At 37.8% G+C, this 15,423-nt stretch overlaps 1 protein-coding gene across 1 annotated transcript; it reads right to left on the bottom strand.

The window, feature by feature from the left end:
- Positions 1 to 1,595: 1,595 nt before the first annotated feature.
- On the bottom strand, positions 1,596 to 15,423 carry LOC139745135 (medium-chain acyl-CoA ligase ACSF2, mitochondrial-like). Its single transcript, XM_071655554.1, has 12 exons — positions 15,201 to 15,423; positions 14,590 to 14,768; positions 13,413 to 13,531; positions 12,350 to 12,515; positions 11,580 to 11,678; positions 10,360 to 10,499; positions 7,284 to 7,455; positions 6,244 to 6,351; positions 4,794 to 4,945; positions 3,670 to 3,811; positions 2,804 to 2,914; positions 1,596 to 1,730 (listed from the first exon to the last, which is right to left on the bottom strand). Exons 1-12 carry the CDS (start codon positions 15,421 to 15,423, stop codon positions 1,596 to 1,598), a joined length of 1,746 nt encoding a protein of 581 aa, XP_071511655.1.

Raw genomic sequence — 15,423 nt, 5'->3', positions numbered from 1 at the left:
CATTGCCCACCGTCAACGTCATCATAATACCTTTCTATTCGATCCGGTTTGGACAACGCTTCACACAATGTTCTTTTTTATGACGTCATCAAAGAAGTAAGAGGAGCAGACAGATCCCAGAAACAATGCTCAGATCGATACACCCTGTGTTGCATACTAGTACTTCAAGTGGTAGATAATATCCAAAGATATCACACAGAGATGCAATGTAATAGAGATTCATTAGTATATTATTATACGTAACATGAAAATAAGAGAAAGCATCAATCATAACTGTAGTTTGACGAACCATTACCTCAATTTAAAGTCATTTTGTAACTAAATTTAGATGCTTTGCAATATCTATAAAATATCTAAATAGATTTTAACGATATGTCTGCTTCTGGTGAGGTTCTTCCCCCTCTAGAATGCAATACATGAAACGGAGTGTGTTGTGGAGCAGAAATACTATCTGACAATAGATTTATAAGGACATTTCGGATGAAATGTATTTTAGATTTCCCGCAGATGATTAAAGAGGAAATCCAGTCAAAAAATATTTGTTAGTCTGAAAAGAAAGAGTAAAATATTACGAGTTCAACGGTAAAATTTTGATCGAATCGGGTGAAAAATAGGGAAGTTATGACATTTTGAAGTTTCACTAATTTTTGAGGAAACAGTTCTTGAACGGTCAATATGAATATGCAAATGCAAAGTGAGCATGTCATCCCCTCACAACTTGTCACACAGTTTGCACATAAAATTTTGAAATTTCCAGTTTTTCATTCAAACGCAATTATGCCCGAAGCTCAAATCACATCTAACTGATCACTATTCTGAAGTTATTCAACCAGGAATAACATCATGTTTCAGACTTCAGTGACAGAAACATTGAATTTTCGTGTTTTGTTTTGTTTTTGTGTTTTTTTTTTTTGGGGGGGGGATTTGTACACGATCGATGGAAAATTGTGAGGTTATGACATGGTCAGCTCACTAATTAGCATATTCATATCAACTGTACAAGAAACTGTTTTGCAGAAATTAGCAAAACTTCAAAATTTCATAACTTCCTTATTTTTCATCCAATTTCAGTCAAATTTTTACCGTTGAACTCGTAAGATTTTACTCTTTTTTTTTTTTTGTCAGACTAACTTATTTTTGGACTGGATTTCCTCTTTAAGGAGTACATTTACATGCCACAAATTTGTCTTGTGAAAAAATAGCATGTTGACAGAATTGCAACACAGTCCTTAGTTGATACTAAAACACACTATCATCAGGTGAAGATCTGGAGTGAGCCCCAATATTCAGAGAAGAGAAACATGTTAACTGGCGATTGGCCTGCAGACATTATCACACGTTTTTAGTTGCATCACTTTATCTTCACATCAACACACACTATAAGTTGTCTTCAATAATATTAAAGTTCAAATGCATTATTGTTTATGGATATAGACTAACAACAATCATGAATACTATACGAATACATTCCTTATATACTTCCTGGTTGCGTTTTTCCTTCCATCATTCGTGTTATACAATAATCTCGGACGTCTTAAAAGCGATGCTTTTTATCCACCAATCCGTTGTGAACCGCGTCTTCTTCGAAGGCTGATCTAGTCGACTGATTTTTCTAGTCCGAGCTTTTGAATCATCTCTTCCGCGAGTTTAAATTTTTGTACTTTGTTCGACATTGTCAGCGGGAAGCTTGATACAAACTCGACGTAGCGTGGAATCTCGTAATGGGCGACCTAGAAAATGATAATTATATGCAATAAGATAAGAAGAGGCAAGATAGCAAGATATCCATTTAACATGATGTGACATGGTATAAGTGTCATGTTATACTTTCCTTCTTTGCGATTGAAAATTAAAACAAAATATACAACACACTGTATTGGAACCTGTGAACAATGGTTTCTTCAATCCCATTAGTCAAACGCACAACGTAATAGACGAATATCACCCTCCATAGTATACGTGCAGATGGTGATGAGGATAGTCGTAAGGTCGTAATAAAGTATATGGGGCGCCAAGTGTTGCATGGTGTCTTTATCAATTTCGTCAACAAAATTGTCATTTCTTCGACTTAATTGACATTCTGGTTGACGAAATGACCGATTCTATGACGCCAAGAGGCCATGCGACACTAATGGCGCACTTTACCTACTTACGAGCTTATCCTCGAATATAAAGATCACCGTCTGAACCTAACTTCTATCAGCAACAAGATACAAAAATGCAGTTATAAATTCTCAATCATCCGCAATGAAAGAATGAGCTCTATCTTTCAAAAAATAAAAAAGTACTAAAATTCGAATCACAGACGGCATTTAAAGTGCACCGTACGAGCACTTCGAACCACCTTCAGAAATATGATTGCATTGAATATTACAATTTTTCAAATTCAAACGCACACAAGATAGCTATAACCGGTGTCTTTTTGATTTTCTCTATTTTGTAATTGGGTTGTTAATATACAAAATATGCAAAAATAAGCGTATCCGGGCAATTACCCCCAGAGGGCAATTACCCCCGGTTAATTACTGGTCAGTGGCAGGATTAGAGCAAAGATTAGGGTTAGGATTAGGTTTATGATAGGGTTGAGAGTTTGGGTAAGGGATAGATTAGAATTAGGATTAGGGCCAGGGGAAGGGTCCGGGGTAATTTCCCATGGAGTAATTGCCCTAGACCCAAAATAAGTACTTTTATCTCTGTTTGTGTATGTGTATGCGTGTGTGTATGGGGGGGGGGGGGGTATTGTTTTGAAGTGACACTGTAATACATCTTGGCGTGCTATTGTATCTCAGCTATTAAGTCTCACCTTGCCCTTGCAGTACTGGCGGATCTCGTCGGCCGAGCACGTTAGGCCCTCCTTTACCTTCACGCATGCGCACAGTTCCTCTATCATCCGTTTGTCTGGAACGCCTACAATCTTTGGAATACAATTAAAAAAATGCATTATGTGACCTTATCTAATACATATTATACAGAACAGAACTACGCATTAAGACGATAATTTTAGATAATTTTATGTGATGTATAGTTGTAGTTAAGTTTTTAACTGGCTTATATGCTATGCATGTTACATGTTGACCATGACTATAGTGACGATTGATGGGTTCCGTATATCATACCGGTACTAGTTGATTACAAGTACACTAACAGTATGGAGGCGGACGGGGATAGATCCAGCAATGGATTCACGCATAGGTCTGAGCATATTGACATGATGTTTGAAGGCAACACACACTATTCCAGTATAGGTTGGCTTGTCGAATTGAAGAGTTTGTTCGCAAAAACCGATAAGTCCATATTTGCCAAATGGAGATATTTTCCAAATGGAGATATTTTCGATTAAAGGTCAAGAAAAATAAAGAGAATAAGAAGACATTTTTGAATCTTTTGACCATAACTTCCAAAAATGTACCTTTGTAGTGACCGATATATCATTTAAAAGGTATTATTTTGTCCTGTATGACAGAGACCGTACTTCATAATCTTCAAAAATGGACTTATCGGTTTTTGCAAACAAAGTCTTCAATTTGTTTGATTATCTCTTGTGGTCTGTATAACATTTCAATTATCACTGCACGTGCCGTAGAATCGTCTTTGCGTAGGCCTCTGCAGCATCAATGGCATTCTAAGACTGCTGTCAGTAAGAGTAATGAACATAACTCTCCAACTTACATAGACATCTTCCACTTTGGGATGATTAAACAACAGCTGTTCAATGTGGGCGGGGAAGATGTTTTCTCCGCCCCTTATGATGACGTCTTTGCTCCGCCCCACGATGCGTACATAACCGTCCTCATCCAAAGTTCCAAGGTCCCTGGGTGGGCGTCGACGGAAAATATCCAATCACACATGTATTCAAATATGTTATGGATATTTTTTTATATTGTTTCATTTTGCTGATGACCTCGTGAAGGAAAATCCCCTTCACCTGCTTATACGGATTACATCAGTACTTGAAGTCCAGTTTGCCTGCACCATAGTTCATTATTGTTGCTATATAGGTGTGGCAGTCCGAATTGGTTCGGCTTCCTGGTTGCCAGAGACAAACATTATAATAGAGGTATCTTTTGTGGTATAGGCCTAATAGGCGCAGACTGTATTGTTCACCGCGCATGGGTACTAAATGATTTTACACTGTGATGAGTCGGGCGTCGCCACGTTGACACACTCAATCCGGCGGTCAAACAATAAAGCCTTGCACCTTCTGCGCTCCGATGTTTTAACCATAAACATCCGTGTACTGTGGTTATTGTCCAGTGTCTGAGTTACCACTAACCACGTAGTGCCACAGTATCCACAACAATAGGTGTTATTATTATAATAATACAGTAAAAGCAAAACCAATCTTTTGGCACAATACATTTTGATTCGGAAGATGCTGTGCACAACAATGATATGAATTGCTGAAACCACTACTACTTTGTACTTAGTACACCAGCTACTAAATAATGTGTATAGTGTTATTATGACAATAAAATATTTGAGGATCTACTCTATAGTATCAAATTAGGGTGGTAATAGTGACGGAAGAACTTAAAATTTTGTTTGTTTTATTTACCTTGCAGCATTCTTTCCATAAAGGTAAATCTGTACCACTGCCGTTTCATTAATCATAAAGAAATTTAAAAAGAGCAGAAGAGAATTAAAATAGGATCCTATTTCATGTCATTCATCAGTCGAATGAATCGTAATAACTGACTTTTATCCGTCTTATAAATCTATGAACGTAAGAGTTGTTTTACTGGAGGAAATCTCTTAGGTATAAAGATGGTTATTAAAGATTTGTCTTTGCTCACCCTGTGTGAAGCCACTGTGCTTGGTCTATTGTCTCTCTGGTTTTTTCTTCATCTCCCCAGTAACCTGTCATGTTACACGGCGAGCGTGCGCACACTTCCCCGGGGGAACCCAGGGGGACAATCTCACCGGTTGAAGGGTCGACGATTTTAACCTGCACTCCATGAGCAAAAGGTGACGTCATAAAAAACAAACAAAAGTCATTACCATAGGGAATATCATAAAACATAACTTCAGCTGTCTTGGTCAACAGTGCTTTGAATGTATACATGATCTCAAAAACTTAAGTGGTTTAGTTTGCGTTTAGGAAACATTGTCTTTCTTAATTTTATTGTTTCCAACAAACATTCATTCCAAACATATTCATTTCTTATTACATGTACTGTATTTGCTAAAGCAGCATAAAACTAATTATATCTGATTTCTTGAAATGTTTAGCAGTATCTGTATAAAAGAACCATAAGCAAAGAGAAAAACTTTCTATGGTTCTCAGTTTGACGGAGGTGTATACCTGTTTCTGGATTAATTTGAGGATGTTTAATTTTCAAGAGCTCAGAAACTCAAATTTCCCATCTTTAAGATTTAAGACGGTTTGAAGGTGGTGGTCATGGGAAGGGTTATTAAAGGCTTGACAGGTTTTGCAAGAATTTATGATGGTTTCGCTCAAGTTTCCTGTGAATAAGAAATTATTTTTATTTTCATTCATTTCTATTTATCACAATGATAATCTTAAATCTTGGTCAACTTGAATTTATTTGATAGAAATCGTCAGCTTGTAATTGCTAGCAAATCATTTTATTTTCCTTTGTCTGGGGAGATCTGATTTTCATCAATGTGCCACCTCAAGGAGAAACTCGACTCATATGAATTAAACTCGGCTCAAAACCATAGAGTAATTAAAACAAGCACAGCAGGGTGACGAAAAACACGAGTCGAAATGACACTCTCATGTCCATTTAACGTCTGCTGCAATGTAACATGGCAGACAGATACTTTTTATAATCATTATACCTCGATAGACTTTCAGCACGTTATTGTTATTACTCTGTTCTACAGTTAGACCATGGAGCTACAACCTTTCATGGCTACTATAAATACTTTCATGAAAACTGCTCATGCAAGTCATAAATTCCGTCGTTTCTATTCACAATAAGGTTTCCCAATTTCCTATACATGGATTACGTGGAGTGAGTATCTGCGCGCAAACCGAATCAAATAATACTCTTGTTATATACCAAATCAAATCAGACAACACCAACTCATATCAAATCCAGTTATCTCAAACCAAATTGATTAAATCGCATTACAAGAGAACTTAAAATGACAACATCAGCACACAAATCTGAATTAAACCAAGTCAAAGTATCAGACTATGACAGATGATCAGATAAGATCAAGCCAGGACAGTCCATGTAATAAACTTATTATGATTATAATAATCGAGTATTTTACCTCGTACCAAGGCGCGGTACGCCCCACTGTGGAGAAGCGGACATCTGGGACGTCGTCCTTTCTGGAGATCGTGATTACACCACTCGACTCAGTCATGCCATACACGATCTACGATGACAGAGAACGAAGGAAACGTACAATTTCACCGTTATTTTTTTTGAATTGTTTGTAGTTATTTCTTGTGTGTGTGTGTGTGTGTGTGTGTGTGTGTGTGTGTGTGTGTGTGTGTGTGTGTGTGTGTTTCTTGTTATTACTTATGGTTCTACGTGTCCCATTTCAGTGCCTCGCCTAGACAGAAAGATCCGTCTGTCCGGAGGACTCTTTTATATTTTGCCATTAACGCTGTCTTGGGATCCGTGAAGCCAGACGCAGTCTCCGCGGAACATTCCCCGACGGACAGATACAGACCGATCTTTCGGTCAATGCCTCGCCCTGCATGGGTGAGGGGTGAATGGGCCAAGAATACCATGCTCATCTTTCTGCACCAGCGGCATCCCATAAACTGATGAGGCAATTTTTGCGCAAACGTACATTGCATGCAGCGCAAATCGATTTAGATTGTCCATTCACTCTATCTTTATAGATAATTATTACGATTACATAATGAAAGCAATTCAAACTGTTGGCAAACGCCATTACGATTCCCAAAGTCAGCGCTGCGCTGCGCTGTGTTGATATCTCGAACTTTCCTTATTGGTTTCAGTTTGTTTTATTTCTCCACTATATGTACAAATAAAGTCATTTTGACAAATTAACAACGGTCACATCAAAATGAATAAGAGTTCAATTAGGTGTGTACACGAACTCACATTTTAACTCATCTTTAAGGCACAGGACCTGGGTGGAGGACACCTTTATTGATAATCAAGCTGTTTAACTGTAACGGCCTCTGGGCGATTATGATGCTGTGATTCTCTTCTATCTTATTTTCATACTAGTTTATTACTAGTAAAGAGATTAAAAATGAAAATGAATCGAGAGTGGACACATAAACAAAACGAGCTGATGAAATATGAGTGACACAATATTTCAAGTCCTACCACAAAGTGTTCCATGGACGGAATTACTGAGCGGAGCTTGTCGGCCAGCGTTTCAGGCACCATACTTCCACCGGTGAGGGCGCAGGTGAAACTTCTGAGGTCGAAAGCTGTCAGCTCTGGGTGGTGTAACATGTCAATGAGCATCGTGGGTGTACCAAAGAAATGTGAACACCTGTGAGAAGAACAGAGAGGTAGAATCATCAGTTACGTGGACATGCTTCATTTATATTAATAACTAGAATTATCACTGAAGGTGGTTAATACCCCCGCCCTTAGTGTTGCTTTATAGTATGTGATGTCATGAGGGCAATGACGTTAATACCAAGTTTGTGCACTTGTCGAATCATCATACAAACAAAATGTGACCACAGTTGCTTGAGTGCTATGGTAACAGTTGGTTCCACAAGGTTTGGGTAAAAAGTGTGGTTACCATGGTAATGCATTGTCTGATACAAACACAAGGGACATTTTGCATAACTACCGTACACTTAAAGACCATCATACACACCAAATTTGACCTTCATAGCTTGAATGGTTTATTCTGATACAGAAATGAGTGGTTACCATGGCAACACATTTTCCTTATACTAACACATTGGTGTCTTGCAAAACTACACTTCTAGATCATGATGCATATTAAATTTGACTTTAATTGCTTGAATGATGGAAAAGTTATTCGATCTGCAAGGTTTTGGTAAAATTGTGGTTACCATGGCAACGGTTTGTGTGACAAACACAAAAATTATGTGTTCCACATCTATACCTCAGGGCCATAATGCCTACCAAATTTGGTTTCAAATTGCTTGAAAACTGTGGAAGAAGTTCACCCCACAGGATTTAAAAACAAACAAACATACGGTTGCCATGGCAACGCATTGTCCGATATAAATACAAAGGACATTTTGCAAAACTACACATAAAAAGCCAAATTTCACCTTCATAGATTAAATCGTTCAATTTGATACAATAATGAGAGGTTACCATGGCAACACATTTTTCTTATATTAATACATTGGTGTCTTGCATAGCTACTCCTCCCGATCATCATACATACTAAATTTGACCTTAATTGCTTGAATGATGTGGAAGTTATTCAATCCACAAGGTTTTGATAAAATTATGGTTACCATGGCAACGCTTTGTCTGACAAACACAAAAATTATGTGTTTCACATCTATGCCTCAAGGCCATAATGCCTACCAAATTTGATTTCAATTGCTTCAAAACTGTGGAAGTTGTTCACTCCACAAGATTTCAGAGAAAACATACGGTTACCATGGCAACGCTTTGTCAAGAGGGTACTTAACAAAGCGTTGCCATGGTAACCGTATGTTTTCTTCGAAATCTTGTAGAGTGAACAACTTCCACAGTTTTGAAGCAATTGAAATCAAAGGTTTTGGTAAAATTGTGGTTACCATGGCAACGCATTGTCCGACAAACACAAGAAAACATGTCTTGCACATCTATACCTCAATATCATCATTTACTTTAAGTTTCATTTAAATTGCTTCAAAACTGTAGGAGTTCGCGACGCAATATTTTGCAACAGACCGACTGCCCGACCAACATCACGGTGATTCCTATATGTACCCCCTTCACACTAAGTGTGGCGGGGTATAATAATTTCGTTATCGATCAGTTGGGAAGTTCTTTTCAGATACCGAAAATATACTCACAATCGACACAATGTCATCTCAAATGATTCCTATATAGACCAAATTAACACGACCAACTAAAACAGAGTAAAGCAGTGTTTGGTTTCGTTTAGCTAAAAAAGTTTTTTTTTTTTTCATGAGGCACTTTATTTATCTGTTAAGGGCTTTTTACACTTGTAAATTTTTCCTTAGCCCCGGACCAACGGTGGGGCTAAGGGGGGGGGGGGGCCTTAGCCCCACCGTTGGTACGGGACTATCCTTAGCCCACTTTCTGTTTACACTCGTTTTTGCCAAAGTGGGCTAGCCCCACCGATAGTACGGTACTATCTGGCCCTGCAAAATAGCAGGGGTTAGGACCGCAATTGCGGTGCCAAGCAAGTGAGTGTAAACAGAACGAAAAAATAATCCTGGGCTAAGCGACGGAGACGAAGTCCGACCCTCACTGACCAATCAGAAACGAGGTAATCAAGTGCTACCGGTGCGTGCGTGTACGTGTACAGTACACAGCGTAATTATGAATATTCATGTGGTTTGGAAAGTCCGGGGCTAAGAAATACGAGCGTAAAAAGGTCAGTTTTCTCCTTAGCCCCGGACAAGAGATAGTACGGGACTAATTGGCGAGTGTAAAAAGCTGAAAAAATTGGTACAGGACTAACGATAGTCCTGGGTCAGAGAAAGTCCGGGGTTAAGAAACACAAGTGTAAAAAGCCCTTTAGTCTTTGTATATAATCATTATTCACCTAAGCATACAATTTTACTTTCGTAGGTCTATCAGTGACGGCAAAATGAAATATCACTCTAAACTGAGTCACTTTCGACAAAATAATTGCGATGAGTTGCAAGCACTTGAATATCGATGTATATACTAACCATAGTTCAGTAAATATCATAAAAAGCAGATCATCAGTGAATGTATAAAAGTGCTGAGGTATGTAATTCTATTATTACGTTTAAAGGTACTTAGTATAAGTTCGTATCTTGGCTGCTACCAATCAATCAATTTGAGAACTATAATATCTTATCTTATAACTTTCTGAGTTTTTGTTGTTGTCAATGTCCGCGAATTTTCTACATGCTAGTTATTTGTTTGTAATCACTGCATTCAATCCTACACTTTGAAGATCTAGTGGATTTTGTCTTCAACGTGATTGTTTGTTTAAGTTTGTGTGAGCAAGTCATCCTGCCGTTATGGTTATCTTGATGAGGGCTAAAACAAATCCAAGTATAAACATTATTGTGTAAAAAGAAAAATTAGGTGACCAGTTACATCCACGGCTATAGAAAAATTAGGGGCTTTGAAAAAAAAAATCACAGTCACTCTTTGTCTAACAGTCCTCCTCTGCGGTGTCGATGCACTCTTCTGAGATGTGTATGAAGACAATAAAATCCATTAATAGCTGTATATATTATTGAGTGCCCACCTTTCTTCCTCCATGGCCCGCATACATGCGTCTGCATCGAAGCCAGCCGAAGGTAACACCACTTTCCCTCCATTGAGCAAGGAGATGATAATAGCTCCCATGCCGAATAAGTGGAACAATGGGGTCGGCACGCAAGACGACTGAGAAGAAAGAATATTGGGAATTATTATTATCATTATTATTACTATTATTATTATTATTATTATTATTATTATCAGTAGTAGTAGTAGTAGTAGTAGTAGTATTGCTATCATTATCATTTTTATTATTACCGTTATTATATATTCCTTTGGCAAAATCTCTATGCACTTTAGAGGGAGAAAAAAAGAAAAAGATGATTACAGAAATGATATAGTAGTGCATAATCATATAGGCCATTGTCTAACAATCATTATGTTACCTTTTAAACAAATAAGTTTTTAAGGATGTTTTGAACATTTCACTGGTACTTGCATTTTGCGATGTTGTTCCATAGTTCTGGTGAAGCATGCCTGAAACTTTCGTTTACCATTGTAGTTTGTTGAAATGGAGGGCATACTTATTAATCATTATGTTTGTTCACTTCTTTATTTCAGTCGTTGTCGTTCTTTCTTGCCCTTCTTATCGTGTCTAATGTCCTCAACTTGCCGCTGGAAACGCTTACTGCATAGATATTTAATCAGATTTGTCATCCATGATCGCAATGAATAATTCCTGATCCTACCAAAGATACAAATGTATTGAAGCAATGTGGAAATCAAACCTCGTATGCTCGTTTGATGACAACTTAGTCAGGGGACAATAATAAAATGATAATTACACCTTGGCGGATTTCAGAAATTAATGCTATCGAACGTGCTAGTTATACAGTACAGTATACGTCTTTTCAAGACCTCTAATATGGGCGATACAAATGATTATAAAAGCAGAAAATATACGCAAATTACTGTATCAAATCTTGCAAAGTTTGTTGCATAATAGTAATAATACTAATGACAATAATAATAATGATAATAATAATAATAATGATTATAATAATAATAATAATAACGATAATAATAATAACAAAGATAATTAGACAAATTTGTATAGCGCAGCTACTATGTAAATATACTCTACTGCGCTGTGATTAAATTTTAACAGAGCTCCTAACATTGTTACATCACAAACAACAATAGTATTCTATTTAGCAAAGAGCAATAGATTTTGAAAGGAAAAGAAAACAACATGACCGAGCTCACAATGTGCGAGGTTTTCGGTAGCATGAACTCAACGATTCCCATGTTGTTAAGAAGACCAAAGTGAGTTAGAGACGTAGCCTTGGGGCTCCCAGTCGTTCCCTGAAAAAAAAAAAGAAGAGAAAAACGTGTTCGTCATTGTCGTCATCACGAATAATAAAGTATATGATTATAATCATATTATTCATAATGACGACATATGACCACATAGTACCCTATCATCATTGCGAGAGACACTTCATTTATCATTTTCATTTCACATAATTTTTATATAGTAATATTAAATTCTTCATTATCTCAAGAACATACTTATTACGAAACATTGACAGTGAATGAGTGTATGTGCTTGCATTCATAAATCAAGTTAATGTTTGATAAAAGATGTACTTGTCTTGCAACTGTTTGAAGCCAAGAAAATAAAAAAAAAAGTAATTCAAACAATTTGTACATTGCGTCCTACTTTAAAGAGAATTGTGTCCGAGGGGAACATGCTGTACGTGTGATGTTGGCGGAGATGGAACATTAAACAGAAACCAAATGAGGATCTATAACTTCCCTATTATATGAAATACAAAAAAAAAAAAAAAATGTCACCAAACCTCTCTGATGCCAATACTAGTACTCTGGCAAGTCCGATCTTACAAATTTTCTCGAGACATTCAATAGAAATTGCACGGAGTGACAAACCAACACCAGACAGCCCATCTTTTATTCTTGAAAACGATTTGTATGGCGGTAAAAGCCGTGCGTTGTTTCATCGGGCAACGTCTCACCGAAGTAAACTGGATGTTGATGACGTCATCAAACTGCAAAGTTTTTCGGCCTTGGTCGACAAGAGCGCGCTCCTCAGCTCCGCCCATCTGCATGACGTCATTCATAGAGAAAGCTCCCGGATGGGCTTCGTCACCCATGACGATTACTGACTCCAACTGAGGAAAGCTGGGGAGAGTGCGAGGTGGGCATTATTTGTTTTATAAAACAAAATAGCGTACATAGTTTGTAATGCAAGCAAAGTGTTACGTGAAAAACATCGCGCTCATTTTCATTTCTACATCTATTAAGGTGGGAAAAAAATCTACACTAAATCCTGCATGTGCTGGAAAATAGTCCTGCAGTTGACATTGACGAGGATTTCACCCTTAGAAAAGGATAAGAAGGAAATATCATGACTTGTGCAATACCTATAAATATTTCTGAAAGACAAAGGTACACTTATTATACGCGTGTCGCACATACTATGTATTTCAGAGAGTTTGGACACGTGTCAGTTAGAGCAAGGTCCGGTCCATCAGTATGCATAGTGTAATAATAGCTCTATTAATCAGAGTAAACATAATGCTGTTACTATTTTTGCAGTTGGATACCTGAGAGAGACAAAGCCTTGTATTAGTGTCTTATCAACATTCAATTAGATCCCCCATACTAGAGCGGTGTCTCAAAATAATCAGCATTCCCACACTGCGATAACCAGCAATCAATCATTGCAATAACGCAGGCCATAAGGTTCAAGGGGCCGATTTGAATAATGAATTGTATAGTCAAGTGGCGTCATTCACAAGGGTAAATATAAATCTCTGTCCTACGGTACGATGTCCTCATAATTATTTTCAATACATTATTGCCAACGTTTAATATTCAATTGGATAATGTAATTATTATCGTGCGTCAGTCTAAATTATGTATGTAAATGTCGATCAAAGGCAAAATCATCTCATTAGAATTTTGGTTATTATTTCACATTGCACTTAGCGCTAAAAACTGTATATTCATTTACCATTTTTAGGTTAGAATGGTTAAAAAAAAAACGGAATAAATTGGTTGCGATGGTATAGATACGTTTTGCTCTTGATGTGACCTGGTGTTGAATTTTGAAGTTCGGGACACGACTCGGCCAGCATGTTGTAGTAGTGCTGCGTCTTATATGGACCAGATGCCACGATAGCTTTGATGCCAACCTGAAATGAGACAAAATAAAATAACAGCAACACATGAATAGAGTATAGTATTATAATTGGTCTTTTGCGAATTACTGTTCTGCCTCTGTCGGAGGACAGTTCTTTCCATTCCTATTGAATGTATTCGAGTTGGATAATGATATATCACACTGTATTCAAAAGCTATACCTTGTATGCGTTTTTAAAGTGAGATATAGGAGGAAGAGTAAGTATTGCTCCTTAAGATCCGAGAGGGTAGACGGATTTTGTTGTTGTCGCTGTTGCTGTCGCAGAACTGATTAGATATTCAAGCAATAACTAAATGGTAATGAAAAGATAACGAGAGAAGATTTAATTTCTTTTCATGAAGGCTTTCAGGAACTTGTCATCTCTCTAAAACATTGTGTATATTTATGATATTTGCGACACGACTATGACTTACAATCGAAGCTCCGTCTGGTATCATTATTTTGCATAGTTATCATAAGTTAATTAAACCGTAATTGACATTGATCCTTTGATGAAGAATAATTCTCGCCACCGACAATAGGCAATATCAAGTGATATCGTACGATACCTCCGATATCAAACCTCTCAGACTGGGGCAGTAACTTCCGGTTTCATGCATTAGTCACGGGGAGGAATGCTGTTTAGCGCCGCTCGGCTCGTCCATGTCGATTTTTGTCCAGTTTTTTCCTTTTAGCATCATCACAAGTACACTCTGCTGCCTCACAGAAAAAACCCATGGTGTAATGGATAGTTATATTCGGGAAATAAACAAACTAAAGTCTAAACAAATATATTTCTTTGGATCCAAAACAAAGCTGGCAAGTTCACGAATCGAAAAGCACACACGCAAATCAATAACTGCATGTCATTACCCCTGCCCTAGAGGTTCGATATCGGAGGTATATCGTACGATATCCCTTGATATCGCCTTCATATCGCCTATTGTTGGTGGCGAGAATTGTCATAAGAAAGTTTTCTTTCTTTCGTTCTTTTTTTTTTTTTTGGTTACTTGTTTAATTGCTGTTTTTTGTTTGGTTTGCTGTCGTTTTTAGGGCAGATGAAAATCTTGCCTTTTTCAGCGAATACTGGATGTCGTCCTTCTGGTAGGCTGGGTTCAGGTTGACCAGAATGGCGCCGATCCTGGCGGCAGCAAACTGGGTCAGAACCCAAGAGTAAGAGTTAGGGGCCCAGACTCCCAGTCGATCAGTGCGTCGGACCCCGATGGACAGGAGACCCGCAGCAAAGCGATCTGCCTGTAGAAATAACAACGAATTATGCATACCCACACTTCTTTTCTCTATATCTATCCATGATTGTATAAGAACAGTGTACATAATTATAACTATGGATCCAGCCTTAGGGACACAGTTTGTGTCCCCTTGTACATTTTCAACTACATCACATTCACATTTTGTACTGCTGACATTACCTATAACCTCTATTGCTTTCTACAATGTGTCTCCCAAAAGCTGGATAGAGGATTATTATGTTATATCTTTCTCTCATTCTGAAGAGTTTACTATATAAATATATTAAGCATTGTTTCTATATGTCTGGAATGTCTTTTTTGTTGTTGCTTTTTTACGATTTTAGATGCTGTCAGCTGTTAAAATCATTGACAGTTCCATTATAACCATCATCATTTTCATGATTGTTGATTCATCATCAGTGAAAAGTGCACCGACCTCCTCCCTAAACTGGTGATAGGTCTTCCGTATGCCCTCTGCAGAGGACACCACAAACTCCCTGTCGGGCGATGCCTCCGTGACGTCATCGAGAACCTGGCCAATGGTCTTGCCCTGTAAGGGCAGTGACGCAGGGAAGTCGTTCCCATGTGAGTAGCTGATAGTGTACTTACTCCTGACTGGACTTTGGAAGCTGCTGATGACCGGAAACAAATGCAT

This window comes from Diadema antillarum, unplaced genomic scaffold (genome assembly GCF_040938485.1).
Source record: "Diadema antillarum isolate AM-2024a unplaced genomic scaffold, OU_Dant_1.0 seq00001234_RagTag, whole genome shotgun sequence".
NCBI lineage: Eukaryota > Metazoa > Echinodermata > Echinoidea > Diadematoida > Diadematidae > Diadema > Diadema antillarum.
The sequence above is the reverse complement of the archived record's forward strand: the minus strand, read 5'-3'. Positions and strand labels throughout refer to the sequence as shown.

Coding starts and splice junctions, on each gene's coding strand:
- LOC139745135 (XM_071655554.1), bottom strand. CDS start 15,423: ATGCATTTGTTTCCGGTCATCAGCAGCTTCCAAAGTCCAGTCAGGAGT. Junction 13,532..14,589: donor TCCAGTATTCGCTGAAAAAG/GCAAGATTTTCA, acceptor GTCTCATTTCAG/GTTGGCATCAAAGCTATCGT. Junction 1,731..2,803: donor GCCAGTACTGCAAGGGCAAG/GTGAGACTTAAT, acceptor ATCATTTTCTAG/GTCGCCCATTACGAGATTCC.